General features: G+C 35.1%; 1 protein-coding gene across 1 annotated transcript; it reads left to right on the plus strand.

The window, feature by feature from the left end:
* Nucleotides 1-1,080: 1,080 nt before the first annotated feature.
* On the plus strand, nucleotides 1,081-2,538 carry LOC136816071 (uncharacterized). The gene has a single exon (XM_067072504.1). It carries the CDS (start codon nucleotides 1,081-1,083, stop codon nucleotides 2,536-2,538), a length of 1,458 nt encoding a protein of 485 aa, XP_066928605.1.
* Nucleotides 2,539-21,201: the final 18,663 nt, after the last annotated feature.

Raw genomic sequence — 21,201 nt, forward strand, 5'->3', positions numbered from 1 at the left:
AGTCCTCCTGTAGATAGTTCTACAACAAGAATCTTATTGTGCGCTGAAAAGTCAAAAACTAAGTTTTCCTGATAACACGCCCTTTCTTAAACACAATCACGCAATTTTGTTGTCATTCCCACTACTTTTAGATGAACGATTTTGAGATATACGATTTTGAGATAACATATTCGTCAGATTGTTATGTTTCACACATTCCTTTAAGAGCTTCAGCGTGGTGTACAGAAAATAATCACAATCTGATCTCAGGTTACGAAATCGAGGACGCTAAAAGTGCTGGTTGACCGTCGTCCTCAGTCAGTCAGGATCTGGATAAACAAGAGGTTAACTGTTCACGTCGCAGAAAAATACACTTAAATAAACTCGCTTTTTATTTTGTTGAACATGGTAAAGTTGAACGGAAAATCTGTTCTCGCTAAGCCAAGAATTTTTGATTTGACAAGGATTTCAAAAGCCTATCCTAGTTATTACCTTATAACAAATATTCGGCCAAGCTTTAATACAATCTGATGGTAGATATGTGATTATATTTTCCACAAATCGAAAGCTTCAATCGGTGCTGAAATATTTGGCACAAAAAGGGAATTCCCTCGAAACTCTAAAACCGCAAGTGATTTTTAAGTGCTTTGAAGTACAGTTCGGAAGTAGAGTTTTAACTCTGAGTTTTACTATTAGAATTAAGACCTTAGGATCTCAGGATCTAATAGCTCAAAAATGTTCCAATAAGGCTGAAAGCCACTTAACCCCTCCCAAATGGAAAAATCCAATGAAGCAAAGTGGAAGTACTGAAACTGCAATTCTCGCCCGACCTTAAAATTCTGAAAAACGTTAAAATACCCAAAATTGTCAATATATTTCGGCGCTGATTGTAGATATAGATTTTAAATATCAATGTAAAAAACTCGTTAATTGAGTGAATAGCTTCAAAAGTTAGTCTGGAACCTTGTTGTAAAACTTCAATTGCGCATAATAATAATAATAATAACAATAATAATAATAATAATAATAATTTATGCCCCAAACGATAAACTTATGAACAACCTTATCGATATTGTTAAACGTTTTAGCGACGACATTAAGATGTCATTTGGAATCGAAAAGTGTAATACGCTCACCATCATCCGAGGGAAGGTAAAACGATCAAACAATACGAGACTTGATAACGGAGAGGAGATAAAGTCGTTAAACAATCAGGAATATTACAAATACCTCGGCTTTAAAGAACAAGACCAATTGAGCCCGAACACCAAAGCAGCTCTTAAAGTCGAATATTTCACGAGAATCAAAAAGATACTCAAAACTGAACTGAACAGTAAAAATACCATTACCGCAATCAATGCGTATGCTGTCCCAGCACTCTCCTACGGGTTCCAGATCGTCGATTGGTCAATCACTGAGCTAGAAGCAATCGACAGGTCCACACGCACTCTTCTTCACCAGTACCACCTAATGCATCACCAAAGTGACATTCTCCGTATCTACCTACCCAGAAAATCCGGCGGCCGTGGACTCGTCAACATTACCAACCACTACAAAAAGACGATAATCAACTTCAGCCACTATCTTAAGAACACCAATGAACCCTTGCTCCAAGCCGTATCCAATTGGCAACTTATCCGTGGCCAGAAATCAATCCACGCAAAAGCCGTCCAGTACTGTGAAGAACTAAACATCGACCATCAACAAACACAAACACTCTCGAAACTACAAATCAAACAAACCATTAAAAAGCAATACATCGAATCCATGACAAACTCCCTCCTACAAAAACCACTACACGGCCAACACTTCAGACAACTACAACAACCCCACATCGACTCTACCAAATCGAACCTATGGCTCAAATCATCCACCCTCAAACGATCCACCGAATCAACCATCTGCGCCATCCAAGAACAGTCAATCACCACCAAATATATCAAGAAACATATCCACCACTCAACTAACGACGACTCCTGTCGAATCTGCCGATCATCCAAAGAAACCATCCACCACATCATTTCCGGTTGTACTGCCCTTGCTCCTACCAAATATCTGAAAAGACACAACGACCTTGCTAAATACCTACACATCCTTCTCCTCCAAAAACATCAACTAGACACCACCGACCACCTATGGTACAACTACACACCTCCTCCAGTAATCGAAAATCACCAAATCAAAATCCTGTGGGACTTCTCAATCCAAACTGACCACCATCTCCAGCATAACAAACCTGACATCTTAATACTCCACAAAACCCAACGAAAAGCCATCATAGTCGACATCGCCATCCCCAATGACTCCAACATTGCCACCAAACGTATCGACAAAATCAGAAAGTACACCGACCTCGCGATCGAACTGAAAGCCATGTGGAATCTGGACAAGGTGGAGATAGTTCCCTTTGTAATTGGTGCAACTGGTGTATTTTACAAAGAATTTGACAAAGACATTGAGAAACTTGAATTGAATGGTATGTTGAGGCATGAAATGTGCCAAAAGATTATATTATTAGGAACTGCTCATATAGTCCGAGCATTCATGCAAATCTCATAAATTATTCACTAAAAATTCTCTTTTTTTGAAAACTCCTAAATTTTTTTTCACAAAGCCCGGGATCCACGTAAGACAAGTAGTATATATATATTGTCGAAAAGAGGAACCCACATCTTAGAATTCCAGTTTCAACTCTAGTCTTCTTTGAACCAATTCTTCAAACCATCTTACATTAGGGATCTTCGTATAACAATAGGTTTCTCACTAGTAAAGTAAGAATGCAAAACAAACTTTGCATATCTCGCTACAACTGAAAAACGCATTGTTGAGAAGAGGAACCCACTGAAAGTTTCAAGCGGTTAAGAAATTAATAAACTTTATAATGTATATGTATATGTAGTATTTCTTAAGCACGTTTGAAAACCGAACTTTGAAAAACTCTAGTAACTCCGTCGACCTAGACTGCACATTTTCAAATTCCTTGAACCACTCTTGATTTCACGAATTGAAACCTAATCAAGCTCTTCAATCTATCCTTAGCTAAAACAAATCACCTTGAGATAGCTTTGTTTAATACATCTTCGATAACCTTGCGGAAGTTAAATATTATTTTTTTTAAATAAAATTATTTATAATCTAAAATATTATATTTCTAGGTGAACGAAATATTTTTAGCCCAGTCTTTTGAGACCTTTTCTTAATCAAGTCAGAAACTTCTTTGTCTTTGAATCATCTCAAGCTTAAGTTAACTTCAGTCCAGTTCTGCTAGCCTTTTTTTTTTAACTTTACACAAGTCTCAATCAAGTCTCAGACGTTATATATTTTGTGTTTTGACTCCTAATTTTACTCATAACAAGGTACTATATTATGTTGTTAGTATTTATATTTATGTACGGGATGTACTCGTTATTTAATTATAATCAGGAAACTCCAATTGTACAAATTTATCGAAATGAAATGAAAGAAGTAGATGATGAAATAATAATAATAATGGTATATTTCAATCTCCAAAATTTACATTTGGCTCTTCGGCTGAAAATATTATATAGCATATGTGTGCAAAGTCTAGAAAAAAATATTTATATATTCATAAATTATCTTTTACATGTAGGGTTCGTTCTAGAAAAAGATGTTTGCTATGCATTTCACCATCAATTTCAAATGAAACCCATAAATCGGCAAAGGTGGCAAAACATTTTCGTCTTAGGATCATGGCACCATGAATGACGTAATTACTCTAATCTATTTGTCGGTGAATTACCAGATTTATCAAAAATAGTGCAATTTCATGTCAATTTGCTTCGAATAGCAGTTTTTAAATTTGCAAATCTTAAAGCAAATAGAATTATGGATGATGATTAGTGAGCGGAAAAGCAAATGCAAGAAAGGGGATTCATTAGCAGAGAAAGTCTAATTAATGGCAAGCCGTATAAATAATAATTTGTGGCAGTGTTTTGCCACTAATATTTGCTCCGCACCAGGTTTTTATGTATTGTTATAAAAAATTGTTGGCGATTGTGGTATTTTATTTCTTTGCTTCAATACACTGTATATTTGGTCAAAACGTACGATTTGTTTTTTAAGAAATAAAATTGTATGTTAAGGCACTCTTTTTAGTTCATTTGAAAATCTATAAAAGTTAATAGGATTATGAATAATGATTAGTGAACGGAAAAGCTGTTGTTTGGAAGAAGGAGATTTAAAAGCAAAAGGGAAAGTCCAAAATTGAGAGTATGTCCTCATTTTTGTAATTTGTACTTCTATATAATTTAGCTCAATAAGATTTTAACCTAAAATTGCAGGGTGTCTAGAAAACGGAAGCGGAAGTTGAATTTTTTGTTTGCATTTTAATCAAGAAAAATTAAGAAAAAAAAAACAGTTCTTTTGAACTAAAACCTTAAAATAATTTTATTTCTTAAACAACAAATCGTACGTTTTGACCACAAAATATGTACAGTGTATTGAAGCAAAGAAATAAAATAAATTTGACCTCATACCACAACCTTCGATAATTTTTTATAACAATACAAAAAAACCTGGTGCGGAACAAATATTGGTGGGAAAACAGTACCACAAATTATTATTTACACGGCCTGCCATTAATTACGTCTGTAATGAAAACAAAGCTAATGACTTCATTTAGTGAGTTTTCTTTTGGTTGAGAAACGGAAGAATATCAAATTTGTCTTTTATCCTGCACTCATATGGTCCGACCCACGGCATGTGCCGCCCAAGGGTCTTCTTTCAGCTGCTCAAGGGCTGCACTGTAAGGATCCGATTTCGAATGCCATTTTTTTAGCAGCACATGCCGTTGTTTAGAAATCGAGTGCCCCGCGGGTCACATACTTTTGCAGACGGGTGGCACTTAATCAAAATTTGATGCCCAAGTGCTTAGCTCAGACACATTACACAAGAAGACGGCTGAGGCAAAAGCTCTCATTTTGTTCTTACCACTAATCTGAAAACCACAAAATTTGTCCATCGTGCAAATATATATTGATGTATGAGACACCCGGGGGAGGGGGTACTTAGGCAAATGGAAGGTACGGTATGTGCCGCCCTTAAGGGTACCTTTTTTGGACCTCCAAAGTCCCGCTAAGGGTCGGAAAAATCAGAAAATCAAATTTCAGTCCCATTAAGGGTCGAAAAAATAGGAAAATTTCAACTTTTCACCCCCTGAAAGATAGAAATTTGGTCAAAATTGGTCAAATTTGTCCCGCTAAGGGTCGTAAAATTCCCAAAAATTCCCTTTGTTTTCTCCTTTTTAGTCCCGGTAAGGGTCCAAAGTTCGAAAGTCGGGAGGCACCCCCCCCTGTCAGCTCGCAACCCTAGTACCCCCCCTCCCCGATGAGACATTATAAATCACTCTTGAAAGCATGATCGAGGCAAAAATAAGGTGCTGCGGATGACCGAACGGTAAGGGGTTGGCTTATTGACCTTTCAACAAGTCTCTCTAAGGGTAAAAAAACGACAAGAAGTAAAAAGAGTCTCTCTCTGAAATCTAAAACTGTCTTTCACTTTTTCGCAAACATTTAGTCTTTCTAAGGATCAGCCGAATATATAGACATTCTCTAATGCCCGCATATGCCTAAAAGATAAGGTAAATCATGAACTATCAAGCAAACTGCTGGGAAATGATGTCATCATGTGAAGTATAAAAAACATTACATCGATGTTTGCAATCAGTATTTCCCAAGTAATCAAAAATCGGAAACGACAAGATATGCATTGATTACTAGTAAAGCTATGTTCTCCCTGAGAGCTAGAAGCTTAGTCAAAAACTGCTGACTAGCTATTTTTAAGCATCAAGTGACTGTTGATAAATAATTAGGATATACAATGCTCCTGCTGACATAAGCATATTTATATTCTATTTTCGAATACAAAAGATAGAGACACGAAAAAAGTAAAAATACGAAAAGTGAAAGTTATGACGTTACTAATGATGCAATCTTTGTAAACAAAATCTCGCGCATGTGTAGTTACAGATTAACTTTCAAAAGGGGTCGTCCATAAAACGTTCAGGCAACAAAGCGCCATTACTAGGCGGAAAAATCTGTCAAGGTGCGCTATTCATGTGAAACCCTATTGAAGAAAAAAATGGTATGGTCATTCATTTTATTGGTTCGAGATCTATCTGAAAAGAGGCTAGTCTATTTGATTTCAATTGGCATTAAGGCCAATTATTTTGTTATATATTAAAGTTTTGATTCGTCATAGCTTTGTCTCTAGGCACCCACAGCTTGATAATAGTGACATACTTTTTTCTATTGTCATGCACGTAATGGCGGGTGGAGCAGTTTTATTCGGTATAAAAGTAGGGTTCACTTTTGATTTTTAGTACAGATAGTTTTGCTTTTTGGTTTCAAATGGGATATACCAGAAAAGATTCGTTTCGATATTATCAATTTTATTAATGGTAAATTTTGAAAGCTGTAAAGACCCGTAGAAAAGTAAGTTTTTTTTTTCCCATACTTTGATACATACAGGCTTATCTCAAGCCCAGTGGAACAACCATAAAAATGGAGATAGAATTCGCCATGAATTGGAGAAAAAGGTCTATTTTGTTCAAAAGTTGTGAAGCTGAAACCTGAAGCCTCCCCAGCCTTCCCGCTTCTGCCGGGCATGTCTCTAAGTTTCAAAGTTAGTCAAAGTCCTTTCGCTTGCGCTCTTTGACTGATGGACTTGCGGGAAAAATAGTCCAAGACGGTTCCCGTAGTTGCAAACGTCGGGTGAAAGCTCGTAATAATTTCTTATAAAACGTTTTTAATGAATGTGTTGAAGCCAGGAACGGGAGAACCATACGAGTAGGTTTAATTACTCTGCCCAGCTGGTACACAACGTTTTTTGACGTTTATCTAACGTTCACAACGTCCATATAACGTTAGATGAACGTTGAAATAACGTTGTGTGCCTGCTGGGTGACGTTGTTTCCACATAATAGCAAATGACAATACACATAAAGCGAATGTACTGTAATGTTTTGTTGATTTGATATTTTATCCGGGAAAATGGTATAAATTTGAGGAAACATCAGTATGTATACTCCTACAATTATTTTTCAGAAGATTAATTTTATCGGTTGAGTTTTATCGTTCAGTATACACGTTTTTTTTTTTATTAGAACACCTAAAATTTGGCTGAGCCTGGATGTGCTTATTTTTTTAGCAATTTTCAGCCTAGAATGTTCTTAAATGCGTTCTTAATTTTTCAGACTACTCTAAATCGACAATATGATACAAAATTAAGAGCACTTAAATTTGGCAAAATTTGGACAATATTTGACTCTCGACTTTTGAAGATCCACCCCTAAATTCGGTTAAAACTGCTTAAAAAGAGGAAAAAACTGTAGTTTCTTGTCATTTTTTTCCAAACTGAGGCTGGGCATGTTCTTAAGATGTTCTTAATTTTTCGACGAATTTCGGCCTATATGTTCTTATAAACTAGGTTCTAATAAAAAAAAACGTGTACTCTAAAAAAGTTAAGGGGAATGACTATTATCGATGGGTCTGATCAAGCCCATAGAATACTTTCATTGTATAAAGTTAGTTTATATTCAAAATTTTCATTGCTTCGAAACTCTACTAAAAAATACTTTAATTTTTTAAATGATTTTTTTGCTGTTTTATCTTTATTTGATGTTTTTTAGTGGCCCGAGGGTGGGTAGGGTAATAAAACATCAGAAAAATAGAAAAAATAAAATTCAGCCTCTCAAAGGGTCGATTTTCGGGCATATTCGTCATCTCGCCAACCTATTATCTTCCAGGTTTTTTTTGGGTTTTTTTTTTATATTTTTAAGCTGTTCGATTGAATTCGCTGTTCCCAGTAGTATCTATTCAAACAAAAAAACTTTTCATCTCCAATCAAACGAAGACAGGAAAAAATTATCTTTTTGGCACGTCGTTTTGATTTTTCTACTTTTTGTATTTATTTTATTAAGACTAAGTAAGCTTCCTCTTGAATAAGCTATCGGTTTCTTTGGCAAAGGTAAGGGAAAAATTGGGTAATCTTTTTTTTTGGGTACTATAAAATGGATTCTAATATACAAACATACACGCTTTTATAAGAACAAACTCAATAAGAACATAAAGCTTCCGAACAAGTTTAGAACACTTTAGCGCTTGCAAACCATAAAACACCAGCTTCTTGAGAAATTGAACAAAAATATCCACATAAGGGAATAAACAAGAACATTTTTAAAAACATCATCTTTAGGCTGAAAATTTTTTGAACCTTCCTATAAAAAAACGTGTGTAGAGAGATGGTTCTTATTAAAATCTCAAATCTTTTTGTACATACCACAGAAACTGGTACACACATTTTTTTTATAAGAATACACTTTATAAGAATGTCCATGATGGAAATAGCCAAAAAATTATGAATAATGCTAAAGAATATCACCATCATGGAATTTTGCTTTTCAAGCTACGAATGCCATTTTTAGAGCATTTTCAATTATAAATTGTCAATTACCCCCAAGTAAGGATCACTCCTTTCACAAAAATGCCATTTTATGCTTGAGGCGTATGTACTAAATGTTAAATCTAGTGTAAAATAGAATGCTGTAAGAATATGTTAGTTTGTAACCAATCGCTCTACTAATAAAAAGATGTTGCTCAGTTTCCCCGTTCCCATTACATGATGATCTTCTCAACTTTTCTAACGAAAACAGGAAGCAAATCCACAGCCGATACAGTCTGGATGTTATTAAAAATCGGTTCTTCAAATTGAACTTCCCACTCTTATAAGAGTGGGCTTGATTTGTGGTCTGCAGCAATAGCGCACATGAATAAAGAAATATAATTATAGAATCCGGAAACGTTATTGATTCTATATGAGCAGCAAACAGCGAATTGAAAAGAGATTGAGAATGAGAAATGCTTATTGTTAAATTCTTTAAGTAGGTTTCCAGGGATCTTTGCAGAATTTTGAAGAATAAGCTCTATTCAGTATCACATGACAAGGATTACTTTCTTATTTGATTTAATAGGTCGATGAGCTGGATTGATCAAGACTTTCTGGCGGTATAAGATTCATTTTTAAAGCGGATCCCCTAATACGCCCTTGTCTCACAGCCCCGGTGGAACTTTTTCCCACAGCAAGGATAAATTCATATCGAAATCTCAATGGGATAGAAATTCTATTGCTCCCAGTTAAAAATGTCCAGTGATGATGTCTTGGGGTGCGATTCTTTTACATTGAATTTCACCCATTAGGGACGAAATTTTGACCAAATTTTCTCGTGGGTTGGGTCCCACCTTGTCTGTGACACAGGGGTGTGATCATCTGTATCGTCTACATCTGACTAAATATTTAGGCTATACAACATAGTATGTTGGGTTTTTTATCTTCTAAAGACATGATATTATACAGGTTTGGAATATTAGCATGGCAGAAAACTTTCCCGTTTTTGAGGTGCCTCAAAAGTCTTGACATCTAGATCGCTACTAACATCGTTAGGATGATCAGTGTTGAGTTTTGAAACGCAATGTAAGATTGCGTTGAGCCGTAAACGATTTCGACGTAAGAATATGAAGAATTTTTCTTGAAAAATCAAATTCTTCTTATTTTGTTCTTAATTCGTGGGAAAAATTGATGTTCTTACGTTTATTCAATTTCAAATACTTTGACCTTCATTTTCTTAGAAAGTTTTATGTTCACCTTCTTCTGTTCTTTAATTGTTCTTATTTTTTGACTTTGAGGGCCAGCTTGTCCATATACGTTTCTTTTTATAAGAACATCCAAAATTTTTGAAGCTTTTTAAAGTTTTAAGCCTAAAATGTTATTAACGTTTTCTCGTTTTCACCATTTTACGAACATTTTCGTCCATTTTCCAACGAAATCAGGCATTTTAAAGTCCGCAAAGCTTTAAAATGTTCTTAAATTGTTCTTAATATTTTGGCCATCGAAGCATTATGTTCTTATACACAAAAGGTGCAGTGTGTTCTTATAAAACACGTGTAAATGCTTCAATAACAATAACAGTTCATTAATTGTTGTCTCTATGGGTGCTCATAGACTGTGGGTGTTTTTCCGTACGAACGACGGCATTCCATACCTATAAACGACTTTAACGGATGGTTATAATAAACATCTTCTATAAATATAAAGTCACAAATAAATTCTTGAATTGATGCGTGTCGATTTATAATTATAAGTGGCTTGTTGAGCGGAATCATACTGTAGACGAGTGGGCGCAAAATAACGAGTATATTTCATAATGATGTAACATGTAACAATACCACATAAATAAAGTGAAAAATTATAATCAGAGGCAAATTGATATCGGATATTATTCTTTCCTATGTTTTTCTATACCCAAAATTTCAGGAAATGGACCTTTATATATCACTGGACCAAGTTATTAAATCCCAGGCAACCAAAAATCTTAGATCGGAGTTTTTTGAAATTGGTACCCTGCTGATGGTGGCATTACTCAACAGCGGTATAAATGCATCGAGAGCGCTAGATATACTTTTCTTCCAATACTTTTGATGATGTAGCGCCGTTAGACGTTAGTTTTTAACAATGTAATGACTTCTTCTCGGGTACCGATTCCAAAAGAAAATCCGATTAAAGATGGTGGATGTAGTTTGGTGCAGGGATATATAAAGGTCAGTGGCTGTATCGCTTGAGGTACCTCTTCCACACCGAGATTCAAAAGACATTAAAAATGATTCTCTTACGTATTTACCTTAACTTTCAAAACCTTCCGTTTGACGGAATTATCCAAATCATGGATTGATAAGAAGATGAAATTTTTAATAAGCCTGAGGTATCTGCAGACCAGATTACTAAGAGCTAACCCTCCCAGATGGCACACAACGTTGTTTTAACGTTCAAATAACGTTATTTGGACGTTATGAATGTCAAATGGACGTTGTTTTGATGTTGTGTGCCGGCTGGGCTTAGACAGTTTTAATTAAGCGAAAAACTGACATTTATAGAGAGAAAACTTGAAAATCTCAAAAAAAAAGAAAAAACTCAAGTCAAAGTAGTGATATAATGGTTTTCATTCTCGTCTCTCGCCTGGGAGGCCCGAGTTTAATACCAACAGTGTCACTACGATTCAATTGGCAAGTGAACTTCCTTTGACGGGGTTCACCTGGGGGTTCACCTGTCCCATGTTAGGGGAATTAGGTACCATTACCCTGATACTACTCAGCTATTCATAACAAATATTACAGGATGGCCTTAAATGAAGGAAGAAATAAAGAGAGACTATATTTTTAAATATTAAGATATTATGGCTGTTCAATTGTGAAAAGTCTAATGAGGTGAATCCCGCAGGTTTTCTTCAGAGCTAATTACTCTTAAACCACAAAATTGGTTTAATCCGTCAATTAAATATTAAGAGACAACCACAATATTTTTTTTTCACTTTAAGACAGACTAATTCCCGTCTCTAAACCAAAAAACTGCGTTCGTCTAATTACTGTGATTTCATTTATGCTATATAATTTCAGCATCAGAAAGTACTGACAAATAAGATATTCTATAAAAAATTTGAATCTGGTCTCAAATAACCTGAGATCAGATCTTCATTGCTTTCTGTACGCCACTAAAGCTCCAAATGAATTTTTGAAAACAAATATCCGGACGAATAAGCTATCTCAATTTCGTAAGGACCGCGCAACATTATAAAAGACTGGGAATGACAACAAAGTAGCGTGACTATGTTGAAATAGCGCTGGAAAATTATTTTTGAAATTTCAGTGTGATTCAAGATTCTTAAAGGATTCACTATTTTCCTAAGATGTATAATTTTTAAGGGCCTTCGAAGGTTTACCGTGCGTGTGAGAAAATTATGACCAGCTGTTACCAGGTTAAGTCACCTTAATATCAAAAGTTGAAAGTTTAAAGAAAGTTTTGCCGAATTAAAAAGTACTTCCAGTTAAAAGATAATAAAACAAAAAAAATGTCATTTATGGTATTTTATTGTCTTTATTGATTAACGAGAAAGGTAATTATCTTGTGGCTTCCAAGCCGCCATACAATAATGGCCGAACGAGGCACAAGACACTTGATTCGTTTATCTTTAAATGCGTAGGAAACCTAAATGATAGATTGAGACCACGCATAATTTGAATCAAAATCTGCAAGAAAAATTAGTTCGGCCAGTTTATCATTTTGAGTAATCATTTCATGTGTGAGGTTGTTAGTACGTCTGTTATCTTTTCTATTTCATTCTACGATGGTTTATTTTCATGGAAGGATTTTGAAGAAAATTTATATTTTATATCTGTGAATGTTTCATTTTGAGTGTATAAAGCTGGTATGAGATGTGGTAAATTTTCTTAAATATTAAACGGCTTTGATAGATATTGATTGCGTTGAAATACCGTGTATAGTAGGTAAAACTTTTCCTAGAACAGTCACCAACAGGCTTCTTGAGTTTCTGTCTTCCCAATTTCCCTCACATGACATGGGTTGGCCCGGGCAAAGGTAGATTCACTTGCCAAGGAACCGCACCCCTTCTTATAACGTTTTTTCAGTGTCACAATCAAAAACATTTTTTCGAAAAAATCTTTATCTTTTTTTCTCTGGAACATTCTTCGTCTTTTGACGTATATAGAGAATTCCCAAAAGTCAGTACGCATAAAATAATTGCTTTCTCGAGATTTCTAAATCAATCAAAATGCAGGCACAGAAAACTGTGCTAGGTTTCTCCTGGCGACCAAATCCGTTGCTGAAGCCGACGCCCTCATAAAAATAAAAAGATTGGAGTCAGCTAACGGTTTTTTCGTCGCCATGTTTCCGGGCTAAGGCATATAGAGTAAAAAGTGACGTCACTCTGTCTCCTTATCAGTTATGATAGTTATCAACAGCAATCAGCAACTATGAAAATAGTACTAAATTTATATTGCTAGGGTGTGGTTGCTTATCAATTCAGAGAGGTTTTTACATAAATATAGGGATTTCATACCATTTTTATGAAAAAGTGGTGAAGTAGTATGATTTTTTCAGTATCACTTTAAAATCTTTATTCAAAAAGATACTATCGTAGTCGTTTTCTGTCTTCTGCAAGTCTTTAGCACGAAAAGAAAATAGATAAGGACAGAGTTTTTCGTTTTTTTCTCCTTTTGAATTTTTGACAAAGAAACAGAGGCGTCTTGGACAGCCCAGATCTCTTCGGCACCCAAAATAGTAAAACGAATTGCTGGTTAGGATCTTAGTTCCTGATAAAACTTACAAAGATTGATTCTTAGACTTTGACATAAGGACGACATTGATGAGGAGGAGTTTTAACCCAGTTAGCACACAACGTTGTTTCAACGTTAATCTAATGTTCACAACGTCCATTTAACGTTAAACAAACGTTAAAACAACGTTTTGTGCCAGCAGGGTGAATACGTAGGAATTCCGATGGAAAGTAAGGGCTAATTTTTTTGACAAATACATTTTTGACATCTAGAGACAAGTGGGCATTTTAAAATTGCCAATTTTTGACTTTAATAACCACAAGACGGTCTAGAGTAGTTCGTATTTTTGAGAGCTCGTTTATTTTTGTTTATATTATAAAAATTTTCTCGCTTCTCGTTACACTTGCGTAAAGAATATTCGTAATAGTAATACAGTTGACGTTCTCTAATTCAATCTTCAAGGGGAATTGAATTTTCATCGAATAAGTACTAGTTATCGCATGACTTCGAGTGCAATACGAGAAATATTTTACGAGTACCGAGATTTTTCCGTAATATTTTTCCGAGCCTTTAGGCGAGGAAAAATATCGGTAAAATATCGGAACGAGTAAAATATCGAGTATTGCACGAGAAGTCATGCGATAACTAATTTATTGTCGACTCAAAAAAATTGTCCTCTTTTTGTTTTAAAACTTACTTCCGCCTTCTTCTGCTTCTGTGTACTTTCGAATGTTTTTATTCGAAAATCTAATTCGAACGTTAGATTCGAACAAAATAACATTCGATAACTTCCCGCCGAAAGTATTCACACAAAAACAAAATAGAGAAACATTTTTCGATCATTTTCGATCCAGAAGTTTTGTTTTGAAGAGTTGCAGATTTTAAAGAGATGTATTTGAAAGTTTCTAGATTGATAATTCAAAATGCAGATGATATATACTGTACTGGTTTCGATAGAGAAGGAACCCTCCATCATTGGATTAATCAGATTGATAACATTCAGTCTTTTTCTATGTTTTTGTTTCGATGACATGGCCATGGGAAAGAATAGCAGAGGAAAGGAGTCCCACGATGGAAATGTATGCTTGTAAAAATGGTTAAAGAACAATATTTTTTCAACAGCAAAACAATTTAGATACTTTCTTGATTATCGTCAAGCTCTAAATGTTTCGAATTTTAGAAGGAAGATGTAGGACGTATGTTGTAGTCGAGAACGAGAACGAGTACGAGAACGAGAATTAGGAGAGAACTTTTATAAAAATCACTCGTCATTTGGTTTAATACAAGACATTACACTTTCCTTGTTATGTTATGAGAAATTTTATTGGAAAATATTCAAGAATCTCAAGTTTTTTTGTATGCATTGATAAAAAACTGTTTGGTTATCACACGGACGAATTTGCCACAAGTTGAAAATATTTGGGTGGTGTCAAGTAGTTTTATAATAAATTCTTAGATCATCAGATTTGATTTTAGTGTCTTTTATGGAAGAACTCCAGAGTAAAAGTTAATCTGAACATATTTTTGTTGCGTTTCCCCCTATGAAGTTTGATTCCCAAGTCAGTTTCTCCGAAAGTCAGTTCTTTTCGGCTGTTTTGTTTTGATTTTTCTCCCGCCGCTTACCCAGTCCCCCAAAAGTCAACGCGGTCATATTTCCAGACTAAAGAAATATGAAATATCGCAAATATCTCGATGCTCTCGACCAATCAAAACGCTGATATTTTTTTGGGTCGGCAATAAGGGAGCCTATCGAATAAGGGAGCGTTGTTTATGAGAGTTTTTTGTTGACGGGGACTTTAAATTTCATCGAATAAGGGAGCCTATCGAATATAGTAGAACGTCGAATTAGAGAGCGTCAACTGTACTTTTCACATGCCATTGTGTTTTAACAGGTGTTTTTGAATAAATGAAAGTACTGCTTATCGCTCCGTACTCACTAATTATTCCCTCCTGGGAACTTTCATATTTTAAAGGTATTATTAGATGGGGTACTAGGGCTGGCAGATGAGGGGTATGTGTGGACTGGACCTCCAAAATCCGACTAATTTTTTACAACAAAGGGACCCTTAAAAAAGGCAAAAAATTTTCGGCTGCCCCGTTCTTATTAGGACCTCCCCCGGTTTATTGATCTAGTTTTCAGTTTTTGAGTTAAAGTGTAAATCAGGCTTTATTTTGAAACGTTCGAAAAGATTTCTTACCCCCCCCCCTTTATTCGGGATCTTAGAGTAGCTAAAATATATCTAGTGGTAATGGTTTTGGAGTGTAACCTTTTACATTAATTTTCAAATAGGTGAAATAAAAGTCAAATTCCCATCGGGAAGATTTTGGCTAAATTTTCCAGTTGGACAGGTGTCCCAACGAGTCTATGACACAGGGGTGTATCTTAGTAATATGCTTCCGAAAGTTATTCCACAGTACAGTCTTTGCTATATCTTTAAAGTCTTCCGCAGTGCTTTTACCATACGGCATGATAGACCTTTTAATAAATTACGTCAAGAACATCAACTTGCCTCGTATTCAAACAATTACCGTGGTGATTACTCTTGTCTCCCGAATAGACGGGGGGGGGTCCGAATAAGCAGGAGGACAGGAAAATTATCTAAATTCTAATAAGCGGGGGAATGGAATAAGAGGGGGGGTAATTTGAAGACAGAATTTTTTTGTAAACTAATATCAATTTTAACAATAAAAAAGAAACTTTAACAAATACTAACAAGAACTAATACTAACAAAAAGGAAAATTTTAACAAGTTTAAGGTCTATCAACACTGTAATAAAATATTGAATTATTCGAATTTAATTAGCGGGGGGGGGGTCTTAATAAGAGCGGGGGATGGATTTTTTTCTCTTAACAATAAGTGGGGGGACGTCTATTCGGGAGACAAGAGTATGTTCCTTGCGAGATATTAAAGGACCTTTTATGAATGGAAAGTAGTTTTGATAAAATCCGCTTGGAGTTAATCACCATGGCAATATTTTCAAAACGAGGCAAGTGATGTTCGTAACGTAATTTATGAAAAGGTCTGATTGAGGAAATGATAGACAAAAATGTCGAGAGGTTTGGTTTGGGCAAGTGTCTCGCATTACATGATAATTTTTTTGGCAATGTAATACATTATTTTAATGATTGAATTGTATTGCAATTATTTTTTTGTAAAAGATAAACAAACTGATTATATTTTAACCTCTTGACGTCAATTTTAATGATAGTTTGGAGGTTCAATGAATCGGAAAAAATGTTGTGGGTGGTTACTCGTAATATCAACTATTTAACACGGGGGCATCTATCAAAATTGTCGGCCAGACTCCTATCTTGTTTAACCATCAAATATAAGTCAACATGATATTAACAGTACGAATTGGGTGGTTACTTGTAATATTACTATTTAACACGGGGGCATCTATCAAAATTGTCGGATAGACTCATATCTTGTTTAATCATCAAAAATAAGTCAACAGGATATTAACAGTACGAATTGCACATTGTACCATATTCTATATTGGTCTTGAAGATCCAAAACTTTCCAGGGCTATTTTATTGCATGCAATAGATTAATAAATTGCAATGGAAGCGGAAAAAATTGAATTTCCTAGTTTAAGAATTGAGCTCCATGAGGTCATTTCTCTGACGTGCAAATCTTGGCAAACTCTCAATTAATGTCAATTATCAGTAATTCTATACTTTCAAAGTCAACAGTCTCTACCTTTTCAATTAATCTACACCGAGGGGGGGGTAGGGCTGCGAGCTGACGGGGGAGGGTGCCGCCCGACTTTCGAACTTTGGACCCTTAGCCGGACTAAAAACGAGAAAACAAAAGAAAATTTTGGGAATTTTACGACCAAATTTCGATCTTTCAGGGGGTAAAAAGTTGAAATTTTCCTATTTTTCTGACCCTAAGGGGGACTGAAATTAGATTTTCTGATTTTTCCGACCCTTAGCAGGACTTTGGAAGTCCAAAAAAGGTGCCCTTAAGGGCGGCACATAACGTACCCTCCATAGGCCTAAGTACCCCCGCCCCGGGATCTACACATTGCGCAATTGTGTTTTCAAGGCTTCCATGCTGATTCATTGGAAATAGTTTAAAATATTCTGAAAGAAGAAGAAGAGAATGCATATCTCAATCCAGTAATATGGTTGTTTTTGACTTAGCTAACAATAAAATTTATTCTATGTGGTGGTCTAAACCTACATTCTTTTTGGTCAATAAGCTTACCACAGGGATGTCTTTTCTTTTGTTTTTAATTTCCAAAAATAATGTATTGTGGTAGAAATGTTTAATCAAGATGATTATACATCTATCCGCAGACACGATGATTATATGTTTCGTCGTTCACATGAAGGTTAAATATCAAAATAAGTACCTAACAAACTTTAAGGTTTTACTGTGGTGGTCATCTTTGAGATTGAGATTGCCCTTTTTTCATGTTGAGGAATAGTCGATGTTTTCATATGAAAAAAAGGCCAATTTCAAAAGCAGAACAGAATTGCAAGATTTCCAATTTTCCAAGACACTTATTTTAAGATTGAACCTTAAGTCATGTGGACGACGGTTTTTTTGTGAACTTATTAAATCGCCAAATATAAATGCAGCCTCTCTATATACCGTGAGTTTCTCTGAAATTCAGTTTTTTAGCCAGTGAAGGTAAATATAACGGATTGTGTAATTCGATGGGGATTGATGTTCTTTTATTGCTGGGGATTTGAATTCCATTGTTTTCAAGTCGGAAGATTTGGTGTGGATGAAAAATGTTTTGTAGTAAGGATTTGTATATTTGATCATTTTCAGCGTTGACGAAAATTGGTGAATAATTTTCCACTCGGTATGATATTTTGGTCGGTGTGAGTGAGTCCCACCGGGTTTGTGAGAAAGAGGTGTCCATTCATAATAATGTCTGTAGCTATTTCAGATTGAGGTCTCTTTTTAAGAAACTTATTGTTACTCCTACTAAATGTGCACTTAATAGGATCACGTTCAGTTGTTACAAGTTAAAGTCCCGAGGGGGGGGGTACTCATATGGTCCGTCCCACGGCGTGTGCCGCCCTTAAGGGTAGGTTTTTCGAGACCCTCTAAATGCACTGTAAAGGTGTACTTTTGACTACAATGGTCTTCTATTAGCAGGATACACTTATTAAAGTTGAAGAAAGTTATTATTCATTGATATTATATTAGCCTTATTCTATAGGAAAAAAACCTTCGAGATTCAAAAAAAATTATATAATATTGAAAATTGAAAATTGAAAAAACATTTCACATTATTATGTCAAGGGGCGCTAAATTCTGCTAGCTCCGAGTTTAAAATGGGAGCCTATGTAAAGAACGTGTCAATTAGTTTTGATCTTTCTTTTCGACCGTGACATCTAAAGAAAACAAATAAATAAATAATCAAGCGTGTCATTTATTTTTTTCTTAAATGAAAAAGGCGTTGATAAGGAGATGTGTGTAACCATGAATTTCATTGGCTGGTTACTAACATGACATAATATGACGTAATAAAAGAGAACCAGCCATTTTCTTTCTTTTGAAACATGATTTTGGTTCCTCTTAAAGCATGTTTGCTCGTGATTAAACACCCCGGGGGGGGGGGTACTTAGGCAAAAATAGGTGCTGGGTATGTGCGGACGGTAAGGGTCGGGTTTTTCACCTTTCAAAGTCTCTCTAAGGGTTACAAAAATCAGGAAATTTCAAAGTAGTCTCTCTAAGGGTGGGAAAAATCATGATTTTTAGACAAAAATTTGATTTTGAGAGAAAAAATTACAAAAAAGTCTCACTAAGGGTAGGAAATTTTTGAAAATCAGGGAAAATTTTTCGAAAAAGTCTCTCTAAGGGTCACTTTTTCACTAAAATTTGGTCTCTCTAAGGGTCGGTTTTCGGAGGTCCCGTCCGCACATACCCCTCATTCACCAACCCTAGTACCCCCCCCCCCCGGGTTAAACACTCAAGCCAAGCGCAGATATTTTCTTTACTTCGTTGATTGATTTTTGAAATAAACGAATATTTGATGATAGAGAAAATTTCCATAACTCCAACTCTTCTAATCTGTGCTTGAACTACACGTTTTTTTTTTATTAGAACCTAGTTTATAAGAACATATAGGCTGAAATTTGTCGAAAAATTAAGAACATCTTAAGAACACGCGCAGCCTCAGTTTGGAAAAAAATGACAAGAAACTACAATTTTTCCTCTTTTTAAGCAGTTTAACCGAGTTTAGGGGTGGATCTTCAAAAATCGAGAGTCAAATATTGTCCAAATTTTTCCAAATTTAAGTGCGTCCAAATTTTGCCAAATTTAAGTGCTCTTTATTTTGTATCATATTGTCGATTTAGAGTAGTCTGAAAAATTAAGAACGCATTTAAGAACATTTTAGGCTGAAAACTGCTAAAAAAAATAAGCACATCCAGGCTCAGCCGAATTTTAGGTGTTCTAATAAAAAAAACTGCAATACACCTTTTCGACCGTAGTCGCACAGTCAGACGTTAATTTACCTACCTAAACTCGATCTAATCCTTTTTTTACACTTTTTCCTAATGCCTAATGTCTTTAGGTGCGAAAAAAAGACTGGAACGGTTTTAGGGTGGTAAAACGGACAAAACAAATGCCCGCGCGGCAATTGGTTGCTACGGTCGAAAAGGTGTATCAGATTGTGTGTCTTGTTAGCAGCTAAAAACTTCATCTGAGATCGCACGTTTGTTTACAATTTTAAGATTAGTTACACAGTAAGCTTCGTTAATGTGCCTCAGTGGGCCTAGTAGGTATCAAAGATAACGCCTTGTATTTGTTTACCATACACAAGTGGGCAGTATCTAAGTATTAGAGTTTCGGCACCCTTTCAATTAAGTCGATAATGAGATAAATAATGACCAAATTAACTTTTACGTCAATAACGCTTAGCTTGATCTTATAGTAATGTACACGATTTCATTTGTTTTTAAATTATTTTTACATTCCATTCAATTTAATAGGTTTTAGTAACTTTCATTTTTGTTTTCCGGTATTCAATTTTTTTTATTTTACTTTATCAAAGGGTGGATAATGGTACCTGTAGCAACAAGTATGTGTTTGCCTTGACAACAAGACCTAATGCCACGCGAGCACATGGTATAAATATAGCCAAGCATTTAAATTTGGTAGTGATGGTTAATCGAGTTTAAGAATATTTTTCAAGAGGTTTGGCTATAAAAGTTCATTATGTAGCTCTGGCTTCTGGATAGTTTGATGAGCTTCATTGATTATAGAATTGTTTTACTTTCTGTTTAAAGGGATTCCAGCACAAAAAATGAAACTTTGTCAGGGCATAGCTACATGCTTTTTTTTTATAAGAATACACTTTATAAGAATGTCCATGATGAAAATGGCCAAAAAATTAAGAACATGGTGAGAATATCACCATCATGGAATTTAGCAGCTGAACCTAAGAATGCCATTTTTAATGCATTTTAACCTGTAGATTGCCAATTTCGATCGTAACCTAAGAATACCATAAGAATATTTTTGGATGATTTTCGCCAAAAAGTTAAGAATATCCATGATGAAATGAAAAAACACCATTGTTATGAAAAAAAACGTGTATCATGAAAAGTATTTGTAAAATTCAAGTCAAAGTTGTCAACAGTGATTCTATTTTAAGATATATTGACATACAGTTTGTTCCAAATTCAAAACATCTGCACTCTGTGGAAGCCATATAAAAATGAGAAAATTTGAATTTGGAAAACTTCTGTTCATACCAGCTAGTCATCAAACTAAAATAATTGAGAGCAGGCTAAAATGATACATGTAGTTGAACAAAATAATTTTAGTATGATTGACCACTAGGCACATGACATTTAGAGGAATTGTATACCATATTAAAAGTCATTTAATTTTTAATTCAGTCCTTTACCTAATATGGATTAAGGATACCAGAAAGTTTGAAATCAAACTTTGAAATTATCATTTCAATATGGCTTTCACAATGTGCAGATGTCTTGAATTTGGAACAATTGTATGTCAATATCTTAGATTATCGTCCACCTCTAAGCAAAACGCACTGTCGAATATTTTTAGATGTCCGATAGCAAAATATTTCTTCTGTAGCAGCG

The sequence above is a fragment of the Clytia hemisphaerica genome, unplaced genomic scaffold (genome assembly GCF_902728285.1).
Source record: "Clytia hemisphaerica strain Z4C2 unplaced genomic scaffold, Clytia hemisphaerica genome assembly, whole genome shotgun sequence".
NCBI lineage: Eukaryota > Metazoa > Cnidaria > Hydrozoa > Leptothecata > Clytiidae > Clytia > Clytia hemisphaerica.

Coding starts and splice junctions, on each gene's coding strand:
- LOC136816071 (XM_067072504.1), top strand. CDS start 1,081: ATGTCATTTGGAATCGAAAAGTGTAATACGCTCACCATCATCCGAGGG.